The sequence below is a fragment of the Phacochoerus africanus genome, chromosome 15, assembly GCF_016906955.1.
Source record: "Phacochoerus africanus isolate WHEZ1 chromosome 15, ROS_Pafr_v1, whole genome shotgun sequence".
NCBI classification, from domain to species: domain Eukaryota; kingdom Metazoa; phylum Chordata; class Mammalia; order Artiodactyla; family Suidae; genus Phacochoerus; species Phacochoerus africanus.
This window is the reverse complement of record NC_062558.1, coordinates 50,504,171-50,527,067: the sequence shown is the minus strand read 5'-3', so window position 1 is coordinate 50,527,067 and position 22,897 is coordinate 50,504,171. Positions and strand designations below refer to the sequence as shown.

Here is a 22,897-nt window from a genome sequence, read left to right as displayed (position 1 = left end):
ATTGTGGCTCAGCGGAAACAAACTCAACTAGTATCCAAGAGGACGCATTTTTGATCCCTGGCCTTGCTCAGTGGGTTAAGGTCCCACATTGCTGTGGCTGTGGCTTAGGCTGGCAGCTGCAGCTCCGATTCGACCCCTAGCCTGGGAACTTCCATATGCCTCGGGTACAGCCCTAAACAGACAAAGACAAAAAAAAAAAAAAAGACTGATGGGACAAAGTGATCCCTGGTGGCTCAGCAGGTTAAGGACCTTGGCATTGTCAAGGCTGTGGCTCTGCTGCAGTCCAGGTCTGATCCCAGGTGTGGCCAAAAAAAAAAGAAAAGAAATTGTGAGATGGTCTGGATTGCCTCCCCAAGCCAGCAAAGCAGCCTCTGAGTTGGCCTTCTCACTGTAAGCCCTGATAGGTGTGTGACAGGTGATCATAGAGTTCAGTGGACAGGCCTGAAGTCTCAGCTCCCAAATGGTGATTACACTGCCCCCCTGCTGGTACATGTGTCAGGTGTCGGCATCCCATGGGCCTACCCCTCCCAGCCTCCTCCAGAGAGAACGTGCCCTGGCTCCAATCCTTCTAGCCAGGATGCTTCTGGTAGGTTCCTCCTGTCCCCAGGGAAGGCGGTGCCCTTCCTCTGACACCAGCAGAGACATGAGGCATCAGATAGAAGCAGAGAAGAACAGAGACCATCCTCGGTCCACACCCTCTGGGGAGCCCCCCAAAGGCTCAGCTCCATAGCCAAAGGGCCCTCTGAGCCTCAACTGCTCTTCTGTAAATGGGGTGACTGTGGACATGCCCTTTCATGGAGGCCCCTCAAGGACAGGCACTGGGGAAAGGGGGCCATTAATGCCTAACGCAGAGCAGGGAACCCAGTCTGGAAAGGGCTGACCCCAGGGGCACAGCCTGCTATAGGGACGCCCGCAGTAGAGGCTGGCGGGGCCAGGTCTTTGGGGTTCTGCTTCTCATCTCTGTCTGTTCGCTGGAGCCTCTGCAGCCCTACCAGCAAATACTGAGCTGAGCCCCCCTAAAGGGAACCTCCCCACTACCAGGAAAACATGCCTGAAGCCCTTGGAGACCCGTGGACAGAGAAAGGGAGGAGAGGCGGGCTTGGTCCCTGGTTGTGCTTTCACTTCTAAAATATTCTCTTTTTTCTGAACATTTTAATGAGGAGTTGAACATGAGATAAAAACTAACATTCTGGTTGCTTTTTTTTTTTTTTTTTTTTTTGAGGCAGGCTTTTCTTGAGACTTTCATACAAGGCAACAGGTGAATAAAGATAAACTCCTAACGAAGACGCGTTAGGAGCACAAGAAAAAGCACTTCTCCAAATACCTGCTGCAGTTACCAGTCTGTGTCACACTCTGGGGGCTATCTGCTCTGCTTCTTTTTGGACACAGCTCAGGACAGACTCATGCCCTGCTGCTGGGGAAGCCAGGGGGCCAGGGAGGATGGGTACTGTTGCCAGGTCTGCACAGCAGCGTGTGGAGCAGGCGTTGCTCATGGAAATGAGGAGGGTGCTGGTGGTGGGTTGGTGTGCTCCCTGTTCTGCGGGGCTCAGGTGGCGGGGGCGCCACCACCCTGGCAGGGAGTGGCGTTCACTCTCTGGGGAAGCACATGTCATCCAACAGGTGGGCTGGGATCAGACCCCTGTGGCCACCTGACTCCCCGTAATAGAATCCCTTGTCATCCACAGGCCCGTAGACCATGACCACGTCTCCTGCCCTCAGTGACAGCATGCCCTTCACTGAGCCCCCTGCTGGCCCATCCCTGGGGTCATAGTCCAGAGCCGCTAACATGGTCTTCGGAGTCCACAGTGAGGGCCTCTCCTGGGACCCGGGGGAGGAGTGCTGGGGGCTGGGGAGCCCCAAGTCACGAAGGTAGGCCCCAGAGGGCGGGTGTCCTTGCCCCAGCAGATGCCACCTTGTTCCAGTGCAATCTATGTCTGCCTCCACCTCAGCCACCAGGTGCCCAGGGATGTTGCCCACCTGCTTGTCATGCTCACCACGATAGAAGCCGTGGGGGTCCTGAGAACCCCACACTCTCAGCAGCTGCCCTTTCCTCAAGGCCAGCTCCTCCTCTGCAGCCTCAGGGGAGGCAGACATAGTCAGAGGGTCGTAATCAGAGAGGGCCACAAAGATGTTGGTCGGGTCTGCTCTGGTCCCCAGAGGTGGGGCGCTGCCCCTGGACATCCTGACGACCTTGCTGGACAGAGCAGGACACAGTGATGAGCTGGGCTCCTGGGGCCACCGCTCTCTCTTGCCCCCCAGAGCCAGACCTCGCCTGCTCTGCCTCCTCGGCACCTTCCTCTGTTCTTGCCCTTCTGAGCCCCACAGACCAAAGCACCCTGCCTCCTCCCGCAGAATGTCATAGATGTCAGGCACGGATTGTTGGCTGGTGCCCAGTGGGAGAGGGGTGTTTTGCATTTGTTTGGGGATCTTATCAAGGGCAGCCTTCTCCTGAAATGGCTTTTTTCCCGGTCCACCCTCAGGGGACAGCTGGATGACTCCTGCAGAGGGGCTTTGTTTGATGCCCATGTGCCGCTGGTAGTGGCTCTCTTCTCTCCACTCCTGGCCCCTAGGCAGAGGTGGCCCATGGTTCCGGGGACCCTTCTGAAAGAGCAGATCCTTTCTGCAGAGCCCCTGGGCTTCTGCAGGCCCCTGGGCTTGGCTGCCCAGCCCTGCACATGGACATTCTCCTTCTGGACTCAGCATGGGCATTGGGGACCGCCTCTTTTGGGGTTCTTCAGGGAAGGCTACTAGAGACTTGACCTGGGGCGCCCCACAATTTCCAGGGGTATAGGGATTAGCCTTGGCACTCAGGGGAGACAGTACCAGTCTCTGAGGGCAGAGGGTGAAGGTCACTGCACAGGTGGAAGGGTCCCTGCAGGTGTAGCTAAAGGGAGACATCTTTGGCAGGTGGTCACAGGGGAAGCAGCTATGAGGGATTTCAGCTGGCACCGAGTCTAGGGACTCACCATAGAGCGACATGGTTCGCACCGAGACCTTCTGGCACATCAGGGGCAGCTGGAGCTGGGAGCATTCGAGCAGGGTGCTCCCAGCAGTGGCATCGGTGACCTCTGCCACCTTGAGCCCATCAGCATACACAGCATAGCCAGTGACTTGGACTCCATTGGAGGACCCGGCTGAGTCGATGGTGACAGGAAGCCAGCTGACCACCAGGAGGCCCGGTGAGGTGTGGTGCTCCACCAGCACATCCAGAGGAGGGTCAGGGGGTCCTGCCAAGGGGGTGTTGAAGGTGATGGTGGAGGACATGGTTTCCCAGTGCCCCTGCAATGATTCCTGTGGCAAGTACACCTCCACCTGTGCCTGGTACCTCGTGCCAGGATGCAGGTGGTGGAAGGTATAGCAGCTTACCCCTGCTGGGGTCAGGGCACTCTCCAGGTCATTGAGGTACACCATGTGGGAGTGGTTGCTGCCAACCCAGGTGATCTCGGCCCATGTGGCCGCAACGCTCTGCAGGCGAAGTTGCATGGGGGGCACACAAAAGACCCTTCTGGCCCCCAGAAGAGGTTTGGAGAAGCCCCGCTCATCTGCACTCCGCTGAGGGCCCAGCCAGCCATCACCAGTCTTGGCACCTGAGCCCTCTCTTGCCAATTCTGTCTTGGAGCCCAGCCTCGCCATATGGCCTGGCACCCTGTCCACTGCCCCCTGGGCTTTCCCAGCTTTCCCAGTGTCTTCCTTCAAAGCTTTGCCCTGCCCAGGCAGGAGTCGAGTGGGGCCAAGGTCAGGGAATGCAGGGGGCAGGCAGCCCAGGATGTCTGGGTCTGGAATCTGCTCCACCAGGTTGGATGGCACCAGCCCCCGCCGGCCGTCTTCAAGTTCCCCTTCATAGAAGCCATCCTCGTCCATGTCCCCGAAGATAAACACATACTCCCCAGCTGTCAGGGGCAGCTCACTTTCTGGGTGCTCGTTGGGCCCCTCGAATGGGTTGTAGCTATACCGAGCTAGGAAGATTCTGAGCTTGGAGGTGGCAGGGACCTCTGAGTCCCCCACTTCCTGGGTTGAGGACACACTATCAGGCTCCAGATCCTCCACCTCGCTGGCTGTGTCCATGTCCAGAGTAGGGCAAGATGGCACAGTGGCCCACATGGACTCCACCTCAGAGGAGGAGTTGGATGTGGAGCTGGTTTTCTTTGCCGGGGGCCTGGAGTCCTGAGCTTGGCTGCCTGGTTCTCTGTCTGGCCCTTGGGGGTCACTGGCTGGTTCCTGGGGGGCAACAGACTTCTCTAGCAGAAAGTCTTCCTTCTCCTGTTTGTCTCTGCCAGGTGGTGACCATGTTTGGTCTTCAGGCCCTGACTGCAACTTGGTGCCCCTACTATTTCTCCCTGGAGGCTCTGCGGCTTGGGGGGCCTCCTGGGGTTCCTGGGGAGGGTGAGCAGGCTGACATTGCAGGGTCCACATCTCCTCTGGGGCAGCCTGGGGATCACACAGGGCCTTCTGCAGGTCGTCCTGCAGCTGCTGCTGCCTGTCCTGCCCTTGAGCCGTCTGCTGCAGCAGCTGCCCCGCCAGCAAGCCGCCGTCCTCAAGCTCCTGCCACGTGCGGCCCACCTGCCCGCGCACTTCGCTGTCCTCGGCCACCACTTTCCGCCTCCAGTCAGCCTGGGCCTGCAGCCGAGCGTTCTCCTTGGCCAGCCAGGCGCCCTCGTGTAGCGCCGCCTGCAGCTGAGCCTCGGCCTCTTCGCGGCCTTGCCGTGCCTCCGCCGCCTGCGCGCCCAGCTCCTCGCACTCTCGCCGCCGCGCGTCCAGCTCGAGCTCCAGCGCCTGCACTTGGCGCCGCGCCTCCTCGCAGGGCGCGCTCTGGCCGCCCGCCTCCGCTCGGCCGCTGCTGGTGACCTGCTGCAGCGTCAACTGCTTCTGCAGACGCAACACTTCCCGCTGGGATTCGCGCTGCAGCCGGTCCAAGTCGCTGAAGCTAAGCCATCCGGCGCAGGCGGCGCCCCCTCCGGGGAGCGGGGCGCTGCCAAGGCCTGAGGCAGCGCGCGCCTGCAGCAGGTGGCACTCCTGCCGCAGCTCTTCGATCTGCTTGTCCTTGGCCAGCAGCGCGCTCGCCTGCTCCGACAAGTCCCGCGAGCGCTGGCGGGCGAAGGCCTGGCACAGCTCCAGGCCAGCGAGGCTCTCGCCGGGCACAGGCGCGCTCACAGCCCGCAGATTGGTCTCCTGCAGCTTGCGTGCACGGTCCTCCAGGCGTCGCGCAAGGCTGGCCAGCTCGGCGTGCTTCACCTTGAGCCGCTTCACCTTCTCTCTTGCCTCGTCGGGGAAGCCCGCGCGCCTCACCTGTAGGTTCTCTTCGAGCAGGACAGAGCAGCGGCGCGCCAGAACCTGCAACGCTTCGGACAGCTCCGAGTTCCGCTTCACCAGCTCGCGGTAGTCCTGGCCCTGCGGCAAGGGGCTCGGGGCTTCGCACGGCTGACTCCCCGACTCTTCCCCTCTTCGCATGTCGCCAGGTCTTCTGTGCTCCGACGGTGGTGGCGGCGGCGGGGGGCCTGGGGATCCTGGGATGAAGGTGTCTGGCGAGGAGGCTTCGGGGGTCTTGGGGCGACTCACGGTGCTGTCGAGTGAGCAGGAATGCGCTCGGGCCAAGGAATCGAGGGAGCTGGCGCGCGCGGGGAGCAGGCTGTCTGGGGACTTGGAGCACGCCGCGGGCACTCGGTCGAGGGAGCGGGAGCGCGCGCGGGCGCCGGCGTTCTCGCCATCAAGGGATCCGAGTTGATGTGGGGACTTTGCGGTGGTCTCGTGGGACGGCTCTTCAGAAGAAGGCACGACCGGAGGGTCGGCGGCGCCGGACAAGGCGGGGTGCCAGCGGAAGTGCTCCAGGATATACTTGAGGAAGAGCTGGCGCTCCACGTCGAGCGCCGCCTGCAGGTGGCGGATGCGCGAGGCCTGCTCGCCGTCAGTTTCCCAGCGGAGCTGGGCCAGCACATCCTGGAGGCGACAGCGGCACTGCGCGGCGGCGACTTCGGGCGCCCCCACTCGGCTGCAGTAGCCGCGGTTCACCAGCTCCTCGGCCAGCTGGCGCTGTAGCTCCCGAGCCTGGCGCACCACGCCGTCGCGCTCGCGGTGCAGCAGCTGCTGCAGCTGCCGCATCTCGGCCTCCTTCCAGCGCAACAGCTGCCGGATCTCGGCCTCGCGCTCCCGCAGCACCTCCTCCTGCAGCTGCCGCAGCTCCCGGCCACGCTGTGCCTCCCACTTGGAGCGCAGGTGGTCAACCAGCTGCTGCCGCTCCCGCTCGGCCGCCTCCCTCAGCTGGCGCGCTTCGGCTGCGAAGCGCCGCCGATCCGCCCGCCCGCGCGCCCGCTCAGCTTCCAGCTCGGCCCGAAGCTTCTCCAGCTCCCGCCTCTGCTCCTCCAGTGCCGCTGCCGCCGGGCCCGGAGTAGCCAGCTTCTTGGGTGTCGCGCGGCCGCTGCCCGAAGGGCTGGGCGAGTCCTTGGTCATGGTGGCCGCGGCCGGGCCAAACGTCTGACCTCGCCTGGCCCAGGCCGCCTCTCGCCAACGGCAGCCGACCTGGCCGCGACCAACCGCCGCACGCGCCCCTTCCGGTGCCTGGCTGGGTCTCCTCGCGCCCCTCCCGTCTCTGGGTGCGTTCCCTACGGCCTGCGGTGGGTGCACTATCCTGCGCTCCACTCCCGGCTGCCTATGTCGGGGCTGGGCTCCTGACACTGGGCTCGACACTGCCTATGCCCTTCCTGGAATGCCCAGGACTCCCTCTGGCCCCAGACTTCTCCCTGGTCCTACCACCAAGTCCCTAATGACTCACCCCAGCCCTCTTCCAGGGACTGTATCGATCCCTTTCAGGCCCTGAACTCATGGGAAGTCTGAGCTGCTTCTTTGAGCTTGGAGAAGGGGGCTTGGTGTATGTGTCAAGATCACCAGTGGGGTGTGAGCACACCCCACCTGGCACTGCTGTGGATTCAGATGGTCTGGTGGCTAGGAATCACCACAGGATATGCCCAAACTTGGGTGTGAGCCCTGGGCTCACCTGCAGGGGAGGGGAGAGCATCTGGCTCCTGCATCCCCACTGCACCTACCCTTCCAAAGACCCTTTCCAAGGACTTGCATGCATTATTTGTTTAAAACTCCTATTCTGAATTTACAGAGAAGTCTGCAGCCCAGGGGCTGGGCATGGTGCCAGGGGAGACAGGGGAGAAGAAGGGCTTGTTCAGAACCATAGCCCTGGCCTGCGGTTTCTTGGTTCGTTTTTACAATCACCCTGCAGGGTTGCTCAGGGAGATACGGACCTCCCCACAGTCACGTGGCCCAGAAGTAGCTGAATGTGGATTCAGGCCTGCATAACTCTGCCTCCTGATGCCATCTAACCAATCTCAGGGTCACAGCCGGGAGGGCCCCCCTCCCAGTCTTTTACCCAGTGTGGAGCCTCACATTTAACATGTTGCGGGAGAGTCAAGTGAAATCCGGAGGCAGGGTTGGAGAGGCAGGGTGGGAGATGAGAGGATGGGGCTGCCATGAGGGCCCGGCCTGCCCTTTGGTCTGGCTCAGAAGTGCCCAGGTCTGCCTGTGTTTCCAAAAAGTAAATGATTGGCTCGCTGCCTCCCCACACCACCTCCCTGGAGACAGCAAGGCCAGAGAGCTTTCCATGGTTCTCTAAAGGGCAGTGTGTCAGGTAGTTAAAGCTGGTGGGTCTTCAGAGTCAACTAGTCCTTAGCTTTTTCAGTTGCTCCCATGTTCTCATCTGTAAGATGGGCTAATAATGCAGCTCCCTCCTGTGCTTCGTCACCTCTCAGGGTTCCCTGACTTCTTGGAGCATTCATTTCCTCTGTTTATAAGGTTTCAAGGAGTTGAGAGTTCACAGTGCCCAGACAGAGCGAGGCTCCCTGGCAGCTCTCTAATTTTCATCCTAGTCCCTCTTTCACAGCTAGGGAAACTGAGGTCTGCAAGGCAGAAGTTTGGCTGGGGCCAGGCAGGGCTGCCATGCTGAAGGCAGGTACTCTCAGCCCCCTGAAACTCACTGTGGATGCTCTGCCACTTTTTGGCTGAGGGATCACTGCTGGTTCCTTCACCTGTCCCAGCCTCTGCACAAGGGAGTATGTTGGTAGAAACAGACTCCCAGGTTTGGAGAGACACTGTCAGCCACAGGCTGGGTATATGGTAAGAGCTGCACTGAGGTCTGTGTAAGTTCCCATCTCCCCCATTCAGGCTCGGCCTGGACTTTTACAAGCTTCTTCCAGGAGTCTGAAGAGCCCCCTGGTTCAAAGGCCTCTGGGCCTTTGCATGTGTCATTCCCCCCAGTCTGGGATGCCAACTGGCCTGAAACAGAAATAACACTGCCCACTGTGGAACTACTATGCGCTATGCTCAGTGCTAATGCTTGCCTTTATTTATTTATTTATTTATTTATTTATTTATTTTAGGGCTGCACATACAGCATATGGAGGTTCACGGGCTAGGGGTCTAATTGGAACTACAGCTGCCGGCCTATGCCACAGCCACAGTAATGCAAGATCCGAGCTGTTTCTGCGACCTATGCCATCACTCATGGCAATGTCAGATCCCCAACCCACTGAGCAAGGCCAGGGGTCGAACCTGCAAACTCATGGTTCCTAGTTGGATTAATTTCTGCTGCGCCACAACAGGAACTCTGGTTTAAACCACCCATTTTACAGATGAGAAATTTTAAGCTCCTATGGATTAAGAGTTTGACTCCAGGCGATCAGGCTAGTTAGTGGTTTTGTCCACTCACTTATATTAACCTTGTCTTATCCTTTAGCCTCTGCTTAGCAGTTCTTTCTCCTCCTTCAGGAAGCCTTCCCTGACTCTCCAGGCCAGGATTGGGCAACCCAGGCCTCTGCTGCCCTGATCGCACCAACTGATGCTTCTCCTTTTGGACCAGCGATGTATCTGATACACGTTTGGGTCCCTGCCCACAGGGGGCTCAAGGAGGGGTAAGTGAAAGTCCCTTCCAAGAAAGGAGGGATGGGAACCCAGGGCCAGGCAGGCAGGGCCTGAAGGGTGCAGACCTGCTTACTGCCCATATTCAGGTACCACCTAGAAGCAAGGGCTAGGACCCCAGGCCCCAGGCTGCCCAATGGGGCCTCAGGCAGAGGCATCAGGCTGGGCGGGGGGTGAGGCTCAGTCCTCAGCAGAGATGTTGTTGGAATCCTAAGCTGTGGAACATGTGTGCATGTATACACACACACACACACACACACACACACACACAGCTGTAGGAGCCCTACTTAAATCTGGCTCTCCCTGCCCTTCCTGCCCTGGCATCAAGTGGCTTCTGGGAGATGTGGATGGACGTCTGGTACCTAGCCATTTGCATCCAGTCCCTAATGCTGTGACCACATTGAGACCCTTCTGCTTCTCAGTGTGTGGTGCCATCCTGGTCTGGGTGGCACCCAGAGCCTCTCACAGCTCAGGCTCTGCTGCTCTGAGGATGGCTTTCTAGCCAGAAGCCACGCTCAAGGCCCCCAGAGTGAATCCCCCCCAGCCTCTCTTCTCTGACTCACCTTCCTGGGTTGCTCCTGGTGCAGGACAGACAGATGGGCCTCTCAATTTCATAGCCATTTCTCAGGTAGGTGGGCAGACCATCTCGGCCCCATCTTGCCAGTGGCAAAACCAAGGCTCAGAGAAGCACTTGCTGCTTTCATTCAGCATGTAGCCCTGTTGGCCCCACCCTTTTGCTGTACTCATGTTTTTCAAAGTGGGTTCCCTTGAATGCTGATGTGCCATGGGTGACGCCATTGGGCAGTGGTGAGTAACACGAACATGGGGAATTTGGCTGCAGGTGTTCTTTTTGAGAGGTGAGGTGGATGCGGGGACGGGGAGTTGAGACACTGGAATGTCCAGGTGGTCGTGGGGCCATGGGGAGCATGTCTTCAGGAGACCCTCAGCACATTTCTGTTTGACAGAGGCTAAGGCCCTGAGGCTCAGCCAGAGCAGATGGCTTACAAGGGCCCAAGGGCATCTGGATGGTCACCCCAGGGCAGTGGGTGGTGCTCTGCAGCCTGGCTGTCCTGTTGCAGCCCCGAGCAATGGCTCCAATAGTCAGCGCAGGAAGGCAGGCTGCCACCAGGGAGAAGGACCCTGTGTGACTCTGGGAGCCCCACAGGCGCCATCCAGCCACTGCCCATGCTGGCACCACCCGAGGCACGTCAGAGGCATCTGGAATGTGGTCAAGTGGAAGAGCAAGCCAGGGCTTCACCGGTGCCAGGTTCCTGCCATCCCACACTCATCATGCTGTGCAGTGCTTGTGCAGTGACCTGCCTGTCACCCCCATGGATGACTCGGAGCACCAGGCTGCCTTCTCTGGGCCCTGGCTGTCTTGCCTAGAACATGAAAGGGACAGATTACTTGGGGCGGTTTTCAAACTGGGTACTTCCCTACTGTTCTAGGGCTCCCGGACAAAACCGTAGGGGTGGGAAAGATTGACCAGAGCTGAAGGAGAGACACTGGCCCCACCTGCTTCAACAGGACACAGCCACTGGAGTTCCCTGTTGTGGCTCAGTGGGTTAAGAACCCAACATAGTGTCCGGAGGATGCATGTTCGATCCCTCATCTTGCTCAGTGGGTTCAAGATCCAGCATTGCCTTGAGCTGCAGTGTAGGTTGAAGACACAGCTCGGATCCCGCGTTGCTGTGGCTGTGGTGTAGGCCAGTAGTCGCAGCTCTGATTTAACCCCTAGCCTGGGAAGTTCCATAGGCCATAGGTGTGGCCCTAAAAAAAGGGGGAAAAAAATAGGATACAGCCACTCACTCATGTCATTGGTCAGGTTCTAAGGAGGACTTTGGTTTAATAGTGTTTGAAAGAAGTGTGCTGCTAGGGACACATTTAAGACCATCAAACCTCTGGGTTAGAGGCTCCCCTGTCTATTATGAGCGCAAACACCACTGCCCCAACACCGCGTGACTCCAACGATCCTGAGAGGAAGCTTGTGCCCCTCACGTCTGGGTTCACCCCGTATTCTTGGTCACAGACCTCTGGGCCATGTGGTCATAGGGTCTGGGGTCCTGGGCAAGCTGACCCACAGCCCTCTTTTGTCGCCCGTGCCCTGAGCTTTTTGGAGCTTTCAAACTTGGTGAAGGTGTTCAGCTCCATCCTGGGGGCCCACCGGAGCATTTTAAGCTCCTAACTTCCGTGGCTACAGTCGGTCCAGGTTTCTTATTTTGGGTTAATATGTTTCCTACTGTTCTCGGACATCTCCCCAGCATTTAGTACAGTGTCCGGCACATGGTGCTCAGTAAACACGTGACTGAAGAAGAAAGAGGTGTAGCCTCTGTCTTCATGGAATTCACAGTCTAAGGGCAGACGCAGATGCTAAACCCAAATGTGGCACAGGAACAGTGAACTTGGACTGTGGCAAGTGCCATGGGTGAGGGGTGTGGTGCTAATGGTAAGAGACCCAGCAGGGCAGGCTCCCCATGAGGCAAAGCCGGAGACTGAGGGCTGCCCACAGCTGAGATCAGGTGTCGGGCGGGGGGACCTGCAAGCCCTGCCCAGTGCAGGCTGTGTCCTTCTCATAGTTTTGTCATGGTCCCCCTGTGCCTGAGGAGAAACTGGGGCTCAGAGAGAGCCACTCAGCAGCAGCCCAAACAGGGCTTCCTGCTCTAGGTGGTGGGAGGCCTGCCATCCTGGCTGTGCCCCTTTCTGGATGGATAGCGGAGAGGGATCTACTTCCTGGGCCCCACAGCTGGCTTTGGCTGGTCCATGCCCTCCTGGGTGGCGAGAGGCAGCATGTGCCAGCTTCTAGTTCTCTGGCTGGGCATTCCCTGGCCTGCTGGGCTGGCCTCTCGCCCAGCCCGGCAGCCCTGGCCCTGCTCCCCAGGCCTATGCCCCTGTGGGTGGCCAGCTGACTCCCACCTGCATGTGACAGGCCTTGCACCTGAGTCCTCACCACAGCTGGGGAGGTTGGCACGTCCCCTCCAGAGAAGGAAACTACTTGGGTTGCACAAGGCCTTGTGTCCAGGCCCATGTGCCCAGAGAGTGGGCTCTGAGCTGGTGCCCATAGAGCCTGGCCCATGAGCTCTGGCCACCCGAGTGCCAGGGTAATCCCCAAGCTGCTGCTCCGAGGACCCTTCTATTGCCGGCAGCATCCTGACTTGCAGCTGCCTGCTGTGGCCATCTTCTGCCTTCTGCATCTGCATTTGCTCTCTGCTCTGGGCCTTCGCCAGTCTCTCTCTCTCTGCAGCCTGCAGCATGAGGCCTTTGTCCATCTCCCCACTGACACCAGGGGCAATGCCTCTTGTCGGTCATTTAGTCATTGCTCTAGGTCATGGGATGATCTTTCCCTCATTGAATTTTTTTTTCTTTGTCTTTTTTAGGGCTGCACCTGTAGCATATGGAGGTTCCAAGGCTAGGGGTTGAATCGGAGCTACAGCTGCCGGCCTATGCCACAGCCACAGCAATGCCAGATCTGAGCCATGTCTGTGACCTATACCACAGCTCACGGCAACACTGGATCCTTAACCCACTGAGAGAGGCCAGGGATTGAACCTGCATCCTCATGGGTGCTAGTCAGATACATTTCCTCTGAGCCACAACAAGAACTCCTTTCCTTCTTTGAACGTTTGCTGAGCACCCAATCTGGTCCATGCAGAGGGTGGTGGGCAGGTGGTATTTTAATTTCTGCATTCGCTAAGCACAGAGAACCTCCAATGGGGTTTATGAAGAAAAGGAGGAGGGAGCAAGATTGGGTGGAGGGGTAGGAGGGAAGTGGGGAGGGAAAGAGGGCACCCTTTGGGTTGACTAGGTCTCCCAGACCTTGCTTTAGACCTTATGGTTCAAGAACAGACTTGGGCTTCACCTTCTGACTAGCTGGGTGGCCGAGAAAAACTTGATTTTTCTCAGTTTCTGCCTCTGCCAATGGGGCTGGTAAAAGTTTTTACCTCAGAGGGTGGTTGGGGTGACATAGGGAGGCTTGTGTATTCACACTGGTGGGACCCAGCACTCCACAGGCAGTCAAGTTCTCCAAGCAGGCATGGCAAGTCATGGCCTGAGTCATGACCAGCACTTGACGGGTGGACAAGGTCCCACAAACAAAGGAGCTGCTTGGGCAGAGGCTTGGGTGCTGGGTGTGGGAAGGGAGGACTGTGGGGCACAAGGCTCTGGTCAGCAGAGGGAGGTCAAGGCAGGGTCTCACTGCAGGGACCACATGGGGGTCTACTCCTGGGGCCCCCTTCCCAGCTGGGGGAGGCAGGGCAAGCTACTTTTTTTTTTTTAATTACTCAAATGAATTTATCACATCTGTAGCAAGCTACTTCTTTTGGGACTTCCTCACTTGTGACATACAGCATTTTAGCGTGGCTCTGTGGTGCCAGGGAGCTAGGTGACTGGTGCAAATGTCCAGCCCAGGCCAGTCAGCCCTAGTGAGTGTGAGTGCCATGGCTAATTCCCTGCCCTGGTAGAGGGACTTTCTTCTCCCTGCAACACCTTCTCCTGTCCCAGGTCCCTCCCCTCCCCTGTCCTCTGCCTTCATCAAACTTCACACCTCTGTCACTTTCAAGTTGTTGCCTCCTCAGGGTGTGGGAAGCCCCTGGATGGCAGGTGACATTTTGTATCTCCCTCCCTGAACCCAGCAGGTGAGAACCTAGGACCTGTGCTGATTGGAGGAAGAAGCAGCATGTGGTAGTTTGAGCAGAAGGGCCAGGGACCTAGAAGGATGAAGAGGCCTTTTAAAAAAATTTTTGGCCATGTCTGTGGCATGCAGAAGTTCCTGGGGCCAGGGATTGAACCCCCGCCACAGCAGTTACCTGAGCCACAGCAGTGACAATGCCAGATCCTTAACCTGCTGAGACACCAGGGAACTCCAGGAGAGACCTTTCTTTTTAAAATTTTTTATGGCCACATCCGCAGCATATGGAAATTCCTGGGCCAGAGACTGAATCTGAGCCACAGCTGCAACCTATGCTGCAGCTGTGACAATGCTGGATCATTTAACCCACTGCACTGGGCTGGAGATCAAACCTGCACCTCTGAAGCAACCTGAGCCACTGCAGTCAGATTCTTAACTCACTGCTCCACAGTGGGAACTCCTGGGAGAGGCCACTCTTGATGGGAGGCTTGAGGAGGTGGCATGAAAGGTCAGGTCTGGATGAATAGGGTGGCTGAGTGGAGGGCAGAGATGGTGTGGTCACATGCCAGGCTTGCTTTAGGGAACAGGAAAGTTAAAAGGATGGGGGCCCCAACGACCAGGCAGCTTTCACATTGGGACTGTGTGCTTATGCTGCCCAGGGCCTCCTGTTCCCCATTTCCCAAGTCAGCACAAAGGAGCCATCTTGCTGGGGAGTTGCATTGGCAAACATTAGTTCTTGGCAGTCAGCCTCTCTCAATCCCACCCTCTATTCCTGGTTGAGCCTGTCAAGGTGAAGGGTATGCACTGTGCTTCCTCTATTGGCTTGCAATTCTTCAGGGCAGGGTCTCCTTCTTTCTTCTTCTTCTTTTTCTTTTCAGGGCCACACCTTCCTCATATAGAAGTTCCCGGGCTAGGGATCAAATTGCAGCTGCAGCTGCCAGCCTACACCACAGCCACAGCAACACCAAATATGAGCTGTGTCTTTGACCTACACTGTAACTTGTGGCAACGTTGGATCCTTAACCCACTGAGTGAGGCTGTTCTTAACCCAGTGAGCCACAATGGGAACTCCTCCTTCCTTCTGAGAAAGCAGTTTCCAATAGAGCTGTGTACTTTCTTTGACCTGAGTCCACCAAGCACCAAGCCCAGTGCACACTAGGACCAGGAGTCAGATCCCAGGCCAGGCACCCAACTCTTCCACGGCTCTAGGGAACTGCCTGATGGAGTCCCTCCTACATGTGCCATAAATTTACTGAGCACCCTCTGTGTGCCAACCCTGGGGGGAGATAAAGGGCAGACAGGGTCCTTGATTGCATGAGGATTATTATCATTTAGTTTCTGCACCATTGCCTCCCTGTGTTAAGCCTGGGCTCTCAGGACACTGGGTGGGAGGCTGGCTCCCTTCCAGGCTAAACATGTCTAGTGCCCTTTTCTTCTTTCCTCTCCTGACTGCTCTTAAGACAGAGGAAAATGCCTTCCAAAGCCAAACTGATCTGAAGCTGAACCCCCCTGTTTGGCCTCACTGCCCAGAGGTCCAAAACACCATGACCTCTGCCTGGATGCCTGCAAAAGGCTTACCAATGGCCCTGCTCCCCTTCTGACCCCTACCTACTTCAACCTCCATTCTCTAACCAGAGTACTCTCCTTACACCCATGCACCTGACTGCGGGCTGCTGTTCACATCCAACATGTAGAAGAGGACCCAATTCCTCTCACTCCTTCAAGGCCCCAAGGTCACCGCCTCCCTGTACCCCTCAATCCTTCTTACTCCATTCTGGCCACTCAGACAGCCTCGTGGTGTTGGCACTTCTGCTTGAAGCATCCCCCTCCGGTCCTCAGAGCTGCTCCTCATTCTTCAGGTGCCAGCACCTGGAGCGGGCACCGATCAGCAGAGGAATTCTGCTCCTGGCCAGAGGCCAGACCTTGGGCAAATCGCTGGCCTCCACGGTGCTTCCTGAGAAATGGGGGTGTTCACTGTGTTGGATATAATTAATTCACTGTTTCCTCAGTGAGGCTTCCTGACCTCCCCGTGAGAAAGAAGTATGTCCCACAGCCTCTTTCGCGTCACCACGGCGCCTCTTGCAATAATCCTGCTCAGTCACCCATCTCACACAACCAATGTTCACTGCGCACCTACTGTGTGCCAGGCATTGCTTCCCAGTGCCACCTCCCCGGACACCCTGCGAGGGCAGTGTCTCTGCGGGGGGCCCGGCTCTCGGGCCTCCAGCGTGCGCCGGGCGCACAGTAGGCGCTTCGCCCGCCCGCTGCGCCCGCCCCTCCCCCGCTCCAGGAAGTGCGGGGGCTCCGAGCCCGGCGGCCGCGCTGCATTCTGGGCCGGCAGCAGCACCAGAGCCAAGATGGCGGCCAGCAGGAGGCTGATGAAGGTAAAAGCCATTCTCCGCGCCGGCGGGCGGGGGGCGGCGGCAAGCCGGGGCCCCGCGGCCGCCCGGGCCCATCGGGGCAACCGCCGCCATTCCCCGCCCCGCGGGACCACGCCGCCCCGGGCCGCGAGCGCCGAGGGAACTAACCCTGCCGCTAGGCCGCAGCCCGGGCGGGAGCGCCAGGCCGCGCCGCCCCGGCCCCTCACCGGCCCGGACCAGCCGCCCGGCCGGCCCGCGGGCTCCCCACCGCGCAGCGGCGGCTCCCGGGCGGCGGCAGGGGACGGGAGGCCTACCGGGCGCCTGCGGGAGGCCCCAGCGCCCAGCGGGGCCGGAGCGAGTCCTCGCCGCGGAGCCGCCCCGCCCTGGGCCGCAGCGCGCCGGGCCGGGCGCCGGGGGCCGCGCGGGCGGGGGCTGGGGGACGGGGGCCGACGGCGAAAGTTAGGCCGGTTTGTCGCGGCTCTCGGGCTTGCGCCGGGTGCCAGCGGACCGTCGCTGTGACTGCAGAGTCACACGGCGGCAAGTTGAGCCCCGGGAGGCGGAGGGGCGGGGGACGGCCGGCCGCGACGCGGGCCTCTTGCCCCAGTCCCTACCGGCCCACCTCTTGGTCCTCCGTGCCCCTTTTCCTGCTGGAGCAAAGTGCCATATGGGGGGTGGGATGGGTTGAAGTCAAAACCGGCCAAAGTTTATAAAAATAACTTGATACTTTGTATCTTGAATGCAGCCGGGTGCCTTCTTGCTAATTGGCTCCTCGGGTGAGGAACACAGATGCCACCCGGGCCTAGTTCTTTCGCGAGTGTGTTTGCCGGCGTCTCCCGGAATGGATCTCGCCTAGGTTTGCAAGTCGGCCGCCCTGTCGGTGGTGCTGCCCGGCTATGCCCGGCTGGAAATAAAAAGGAGCCAGGAGCTGGTTTCCTGAGAGGAGATAAAGGGTTGGGGTTCCTCCTGGACAGAGCAGTACTCCGCAGACCTGGACGTTGAACTTGGAGTCACAGCCTCTGGGCCCTCCCTCCCTGGAAACATTTCCTTTCTTTTGTTCGCTAAGGGTTAGAGACATTGAACTTCATAAAACTGGATTGGAAGTGGGCACAAAAGAACCGTGGACAGACTCGAGGCTTCTCTTTTCTCTGTCCCCGACACCACCGTTCTGCCAGTACTCTGGATGAGAGGACTGTTACTTATTTCCCTGCTCTATTCCCCAAAGGCAGTTATCTTTTATGCCTTTTGGATTTTACTTTAAACATTTCTCGAGTGTGTGCCTTCCTCTGTAATCTTAACTGAAATTAGTTGAATCCATACCCTCATCTCTCAGGTACCTTCCTGAGTTCTTCTGACTGTCTTTTGGACACCATGGTTCATTTTCTAAAGCAAATATTTAATTCTTTCCTTCTCCTGTGGAAAACCTCTGTGATTTTATTGTCCTCAGAAGTTAATCCTGACTTCTTGGCGTGCAGGACCCTTAGGTTGCTGGAAAGTAATCTGCTCAGCCACACCTCCTGCTCTCTAGTTCCCCACCACTACACACCACTCTTGCACCTAATCACAATGGCTGCCTTTTCCCCCCAGCTTTTACTTTGTGCAGCTCTGTACTTCCCATTCATGATCATGTTTAATCCTGCCTGTGAAGTAGACCCTATTATTCCCATTTTGTAGGTGAGAAAATGGAATGCAGGCAGATTTGCTGGCTTGGCCCAGTTTTTTAGCTAGGGAGAGAGCGTCTCCGTACTTGCTGTTGGCTGTGCCTGAGAAAGGCGGTCTTCCCCTTGCCTTTCTCCCTTCCAGGGAAGTTCTGGTTCAACTCCAAGGCCAGCTATGCTGAGGCCTCCCCTCCATCCCCCTTTAGAGTGAGTTGTTTCCTCCTTTGTGTGACCACACCACTTTCTTTATGTTTCTCTTTGAGCACTTGTCACAGTCTGATTTGTGTTAGACTTGCCTTTCCTGCTGGGTTCTGAGTTCCTCAGGGGTAGAGATCTTGACCTAATTCATCCTGGTGTCTCTGAGTCTAGCTCAGTTGACCCAGTTTGGGGCTTCCAGGTTCCCAGGGGTCTCAGAGGGGAGTTACTATTTGTTTGTTTGTTTGTGTTTAACAAAATTTGAGCTTAGAAAGAAAAAAAAGTAGTGAAAACTGAGTACATATTAAGTGCCAGATCCTTTAGATAAGTTTTTCCTTATCTTTTCAATAACTCTTTTTTTTTTTTTGTCTTTTTGCTATTTCTTGGGCCGCTCCCGCGGCATGTGGAGGTTCCCATGCTAGGGGTCAAATTGGAGCTGTAGCCACTGGCCTGCGCCAGAGCCACAGCAACAGGGTATCCGAGCCGCGTCTGCCACCTACACCACAGCTCACGGCAACGCCGGATCGTTAACCCACTGAGCAAGGGCAGGGACCGAACCCGCAACCTCATGGTTTCTAGTCGGATTCGTTAATCACTGCGCCACGACGGGAACTCCTCAATAACTCTTAAAGTTAGTGTGTTGTCATCTTTATTTTAGCGCACCATCCTGGGAAGAGATGAAATGCTGCCTCTCCCTGGTCCAAACCCCAAGTTCTACGCCCTTTGTCACACTGCTTCCTTTCTTATTACAAGGATGCATGGAGAAGGGTGCTGTTTCTTGAGTTCTGGATGGAAATTTTTTAGTTCAGTAGGGGAATGCTGATCATTGGCTATGAAAGTTTAGGCCTGATTAGTTTAAAAAAACAAACAAAAAAAACTACTGAATCACGAGTTGCCATCGTGGCACAGTGGAAACAAATCTGACTAGGAACCATGAGGTTGTGGGTTCGATCCCTGACCTCACTCAAGTGGGTTAAGGATCTGCGTTGCCATAAGCTGTGGTGTTGGTTGCAGACACAGTTCAGATCTGGTGTTGCTGTGGCTGTGGCGTAGGCCGGTAGCTCTGATTGGACCCCTAGCCTGGGAACCACCTCCATATGCCGCATATGCGGCTCTAAAAAGCAAAAAAAAAAAAAAAAAAAAGAACCCAAAAAAACTACTGAATCAAGTTGATCAATACATGGCCTGGATTATAAAAGGGATTTTCAGAGGTGATAAGTAAACATATTGAATAATCAAATGGATTAAGTCAAAGAACTTTAGGTTTCCTCAGAAAACAATTTCTGAAACACTTGGAGTCAAAGTGTAGCAATGGTCTGCCTGCAGATAGTGTGAAATACATTATTAAAAGTAGAGTCATGTGCTTATATCAGGCTGAGAAGTTATTTTAGGCAAAGTGAATATGATAAAGTCTTTAATTTGAAAAGTAGTTGCTGAAAGGATTAGCTTTTTTCAGAACACTCTTTTGGAATTACAATGTTAATAAAACATTAAATACATTTTAATTTGCAAGCAGCTAATTCAGCACTGATGGCAACAGCCAGATTGTAACCACTGCTTCAGTCAGGAGGGGAAATAGCTACAAAAGTGAAACCAGTAGGTGTGGCTGTGGGAAAATTGCTCTCCAGCTGGGTATCTTCCCAGAATGGCTTTCCTCAGAGGGGAATTTGTAGGTTTAAAAGAGGTGTGACATTTTATTAGTTATTGTAATGTAACTGTTGAGGTAAGGAATTGAGATTTGTAGCAATCTTCTAATGCTATTTAAATAATGCTCACTCAGAACTCCATATTGGTGTACTTTCGGCCCATAATCACATATGAATGAGTAGGAGGAGTTGCTAAATAACAGCGCATTCCTTGGAATTCACTGTACTAAGCAGCCAACTACATTGCTCTTCAGTACACGCTTATACTCCCTGAGATTGGGTCATTAACATGAAGGAGCCGTGTGTGTGTCTGGTGGCTGTGTTACGTGTGAGGGAAGTTGTACAAATTGTGTCATATCACTGTCACTGTTCTGAACCTACAGGGTTTTGGGGAAAAGAGGGAAGCATTGTGTTTTTTTACCCTAACTTCATGCAATCTAGTAAATTGGGACTATTTTAGCCTCCCTTAATGATACTCTATGTAAATGTTTTGCCATTAAGAGGTAATTGGGGTAAGCCCTGGGAAAGAGTAGGCTCGTTACTGCACTGCTGGGAGCTTTTCTTAAGGTGTACACTAGAACAGAAACACTCGTCTAAGGGTACTTGGGCCTTTTCTAGTCTTGTTACAGCTCTCAATTGAGAGGCTGTTGATTTAGCATTTTATTATACCAGGTCACTTGAGAGTATCCTCGTTCTTGGAAAGTATCACTAAATGTTCATGAGATACTTCTGTTTTCTTTGCTGAAATAGCACATTAGGAATTAAAGCTTAGAGAACCATAGAGACATCCCTCCTGGTCCTGTGTCCACCTGCCTTGGGAGTTTCCTTTGAATGGCACTTGGACCTGCAGGCCTCGGGGTCTCAGCCCCGCCTGTGCCCCCACCTCTGCCTCGCCTCCCTTAGTTAATAAGACACTTGTGTACTCCATCTCCATGGAAGAACCTGGGGGAGCCTGCCTCACCCCTTCCTCCCACATCAAGCCACTTGCCAGATTCTGCTGAACTAGGCCTTTATCTCCATCCCCTGCCTGTCTTTTCTGCATCCCCACTGCCGCTCCATCCCCATTTGTGGCTGACACCTGCCTCGGGTGGCTCAGTGATTTCTTTGTGCTCTGCTGTCTGCCTCCACAGTTCCACACCATTCCTAATGGGCTGTACTCATGTCCAGGCCCTGCTCCCTGAAACTGGAACCAAGTCCAGTAGGGCAGGACTCTATTAAGAAATTCCCGCTCCCCAGCATGGTCCTTCCGGGGTGGGTCTCGCCAGTTCTTTCTCCCTCCTTGCCCAGGGGATCCTCTCGATGTGTATGCTTTGGCCACTCCGCTCTCTGCACCAGGACAACTCTGCTCCCGGGCCTCCTCTTCTGGGCTCTGCCCTGCAGGAACTCCGTGAGGGGGAATAACAGCACAGCCCAGAACAAAGATCCTGGGCTGCCCGTGTGTGCTGGATGTCTGCCAGCTGAGTAGTGGAGAACAGGAGGGAAAGACCCTTGAGTGGGAGGAGGGATGGAATTGGCCGGGTCCTTCACAGAGAGTAGGGTTTGATAGTCCGCTTGGCAGCCAGTGAGCTGGAGGAGCTCTCCTTCTTCAGAACGGGTGCAGCAAGCCCCAGGATGGCCACATGAACCTGACCTTGCCCTGTCCCTCCTTGGATTTTAGCTAGGCCAGCCCCTGGGGAACTGGCCTGGTTTTACCCATGTTTGGAATGCCCAACGTGCCTGGCCCTCCAGAACCACCAGCCCTTCCTCCCTCTGCCCTGGCAGGGCCACGTCCTCAGGCTAGCCACTTGAGAGTTACTACCTCTCCCTGAGGGGGAACCATGGAGGGCGATGCTGGTGGGTTTGAGGACAGGCAGCAGCAGTGTTGTGTCTTTCAGTTCAGGGGTCTGATGTGTCCCCCAGTGTGGCATCGGTAAGCAGCTGCTTGCTGGTGAGGTCTTGGCCTGTAAGCATCTGGTGCCCAGCCTCGCCCTCTCTGTTCTTGGGGGCTCAGATGAGCCTAGCCCTCCCCCCAGTAAAAAAAGAGGGAGAGAAGTGTTTTTCATTCAGGGCAGAGCAACTGAGAGAGAGGATACTGTGCAGGGGTTAAGAGCACAGGTTATGGAGTTTGTGTCCTGTATCAGCCTTAGTTGAGTGAACCCAGGCAAGTTGCCTAACCTCTCTGTGCATTAGTCAGTGTATCTCTGTAAAGATTAAGTGAATTAATAGGTACCAAGTTCTTAGAAGGGTGCTTGGCACCAACTAAGTGTGAGATCTGTGTAGATGTGACGTCACCACTGGAAGCCAGGTGAGCAGCCTAGCAGGAGGGGAGGAGGGTGGAGGGTTGGGGTGGGTAGGGGTGGGCCTGCCCAGATGGGACTGGACAGCTGAGGCAGCCAGGGCCCTCCTCACCGCAGCACTCTCCCACTCCTGAAGTAACCTGTTCCTTAGGGCTAGTGAGAGGCTCATGAGACAGCTGTGTGAACGTGTCTGTTGAAAAACGCTTACTTTTTCCATCAAAATTGCAAAGTTTTTGAGTTCAGTTTGTCCATCTCTCAGACTCTCACCCCGTGTCTCTTCTCTTCCCACCCTGATGTTACAGGGCAGTGAGCACCCCAACTGGGGGAAGAGGAGCCCCAGCGACGGAGGCAGTTGCCGCTGGCATTAGAACCACGGCCTTTCGTCTTCTCTTCCAGCATTGAAGCGGGAGTGAAGGCAGCTTGCTTCTGGTGGCTGCTCCCCTCCTCCAGGCCCAGGCTGAGGCTCAGCGACTGCCAGGGGCTGGGCGAGCTGTGCACCTGCTGGTCCCAGGGTGTTGCTGCTGCTTGTCACAAGGCTGCTGTGGGTTTTAAGGAGGGACAGGACAGGGTGGAGAGTAGGATTCATCCCAGGTTAGGTGGCGGCTGTGTCTCTGCTGTTTAAGCAGTTGCGGGTCTTTGTAGGTGGTAGTTTTCTGGATTCTTTGTCTGCCAGGCTCGCTCTGCATCTGGCTGTTGAGCTGGGCAGGGGTGAGTGCTGGGCAGTGGTGGGTGCCATCAGGCAGCCCCTAGGCCCGCAGGCTTGAGCAACCAGATGGCATCCTGAGTCAGCTGCCATGTCCTGAAAGGGGCCTTTCTGAGATGCTTCATGGGTGCCTCCTGCCGACCTGCTTTCCGGAAGGACATGTCACACATGAGCTTCTGTCCTCGTCCTATGGCACTGAGCTCAGATGGAGTGTGTGACACAGCTCACAGGCCTGGCTCACCCGAGTTGAGAGGGAGATACTCCTCCGGAGCAGGGCCTGCTCAGCTGGGGTCTGGCTGCAGAGCCTGGGGTGTGGGCTGTGTGCTTCTCTGAGCCTATGCTGTATTCTCTGCCGTGTGCCCTGAGGATGACCTGTGCACAGTCGGCCCACCTCCCTGATGCTGTGGTCATTATTAGGGACCTGGGCTCACATCTTATCTATGGTGTGGACCTGTCTGTGTCCTCACCTGGAGCCTCAGCATCCTGATTTCTCCAGAGGGACAGACAGTGAAACTCCCATCA

General features: G+C 56.4%; 2 protein-coding genes across 2 annotated transcripts in view; one reads left to right on the top strand and one right to left on the bottom strand.

Moving 5' to 3' along the window:
- Positions 1-321: 321 nt before the first annotated feature.
- On the bottom strand, positions 322-6,444 carry LOC125115652 (RIMS-binding protein 3A-like). Its single transcript, XM_047759951.1, has one exon. The coding sequence runs from the start codon at positions 6,442-6,444 to the stop codon at positions 1,588-1,590; it is 4,857 nt and encodes a 1,618-aa protein (XP_047615907.1). The 3' UTR covers positions 322-1,587.
- Positions 6,445-15,857: 9,413 nt separating this feature from the next.
- UBE2L3 (ubiquitin conjugating enzyme E2 L3) overlaps positions 15,858-22,897 on the top strand; it is a 48,958-nt gene continuing 41,918 nt past the window's right edge. The window contains exon 1 of the mRNA XM_047759952.1: positions 15,858-15,924. Within this exon, the coding sequence (XP_047615908.1) occupies positions 15,898-15,924 (27 nt within the window). The 5' untranslated portion in view covers positions 15,858-15,897. The remainder of the gene's footprint in view (positions 15,925-22,897) is intronic.

Excerpts from the sequence above, each read along its gene's own strand:
- LOC125115652 (XM_047759951.1), bottom strand. The coding sequence starts at position 6,444 with ATGACCAAGGACTCGCCCAGCCCTTCGGGCAGCGGCCGCGCGACACCC.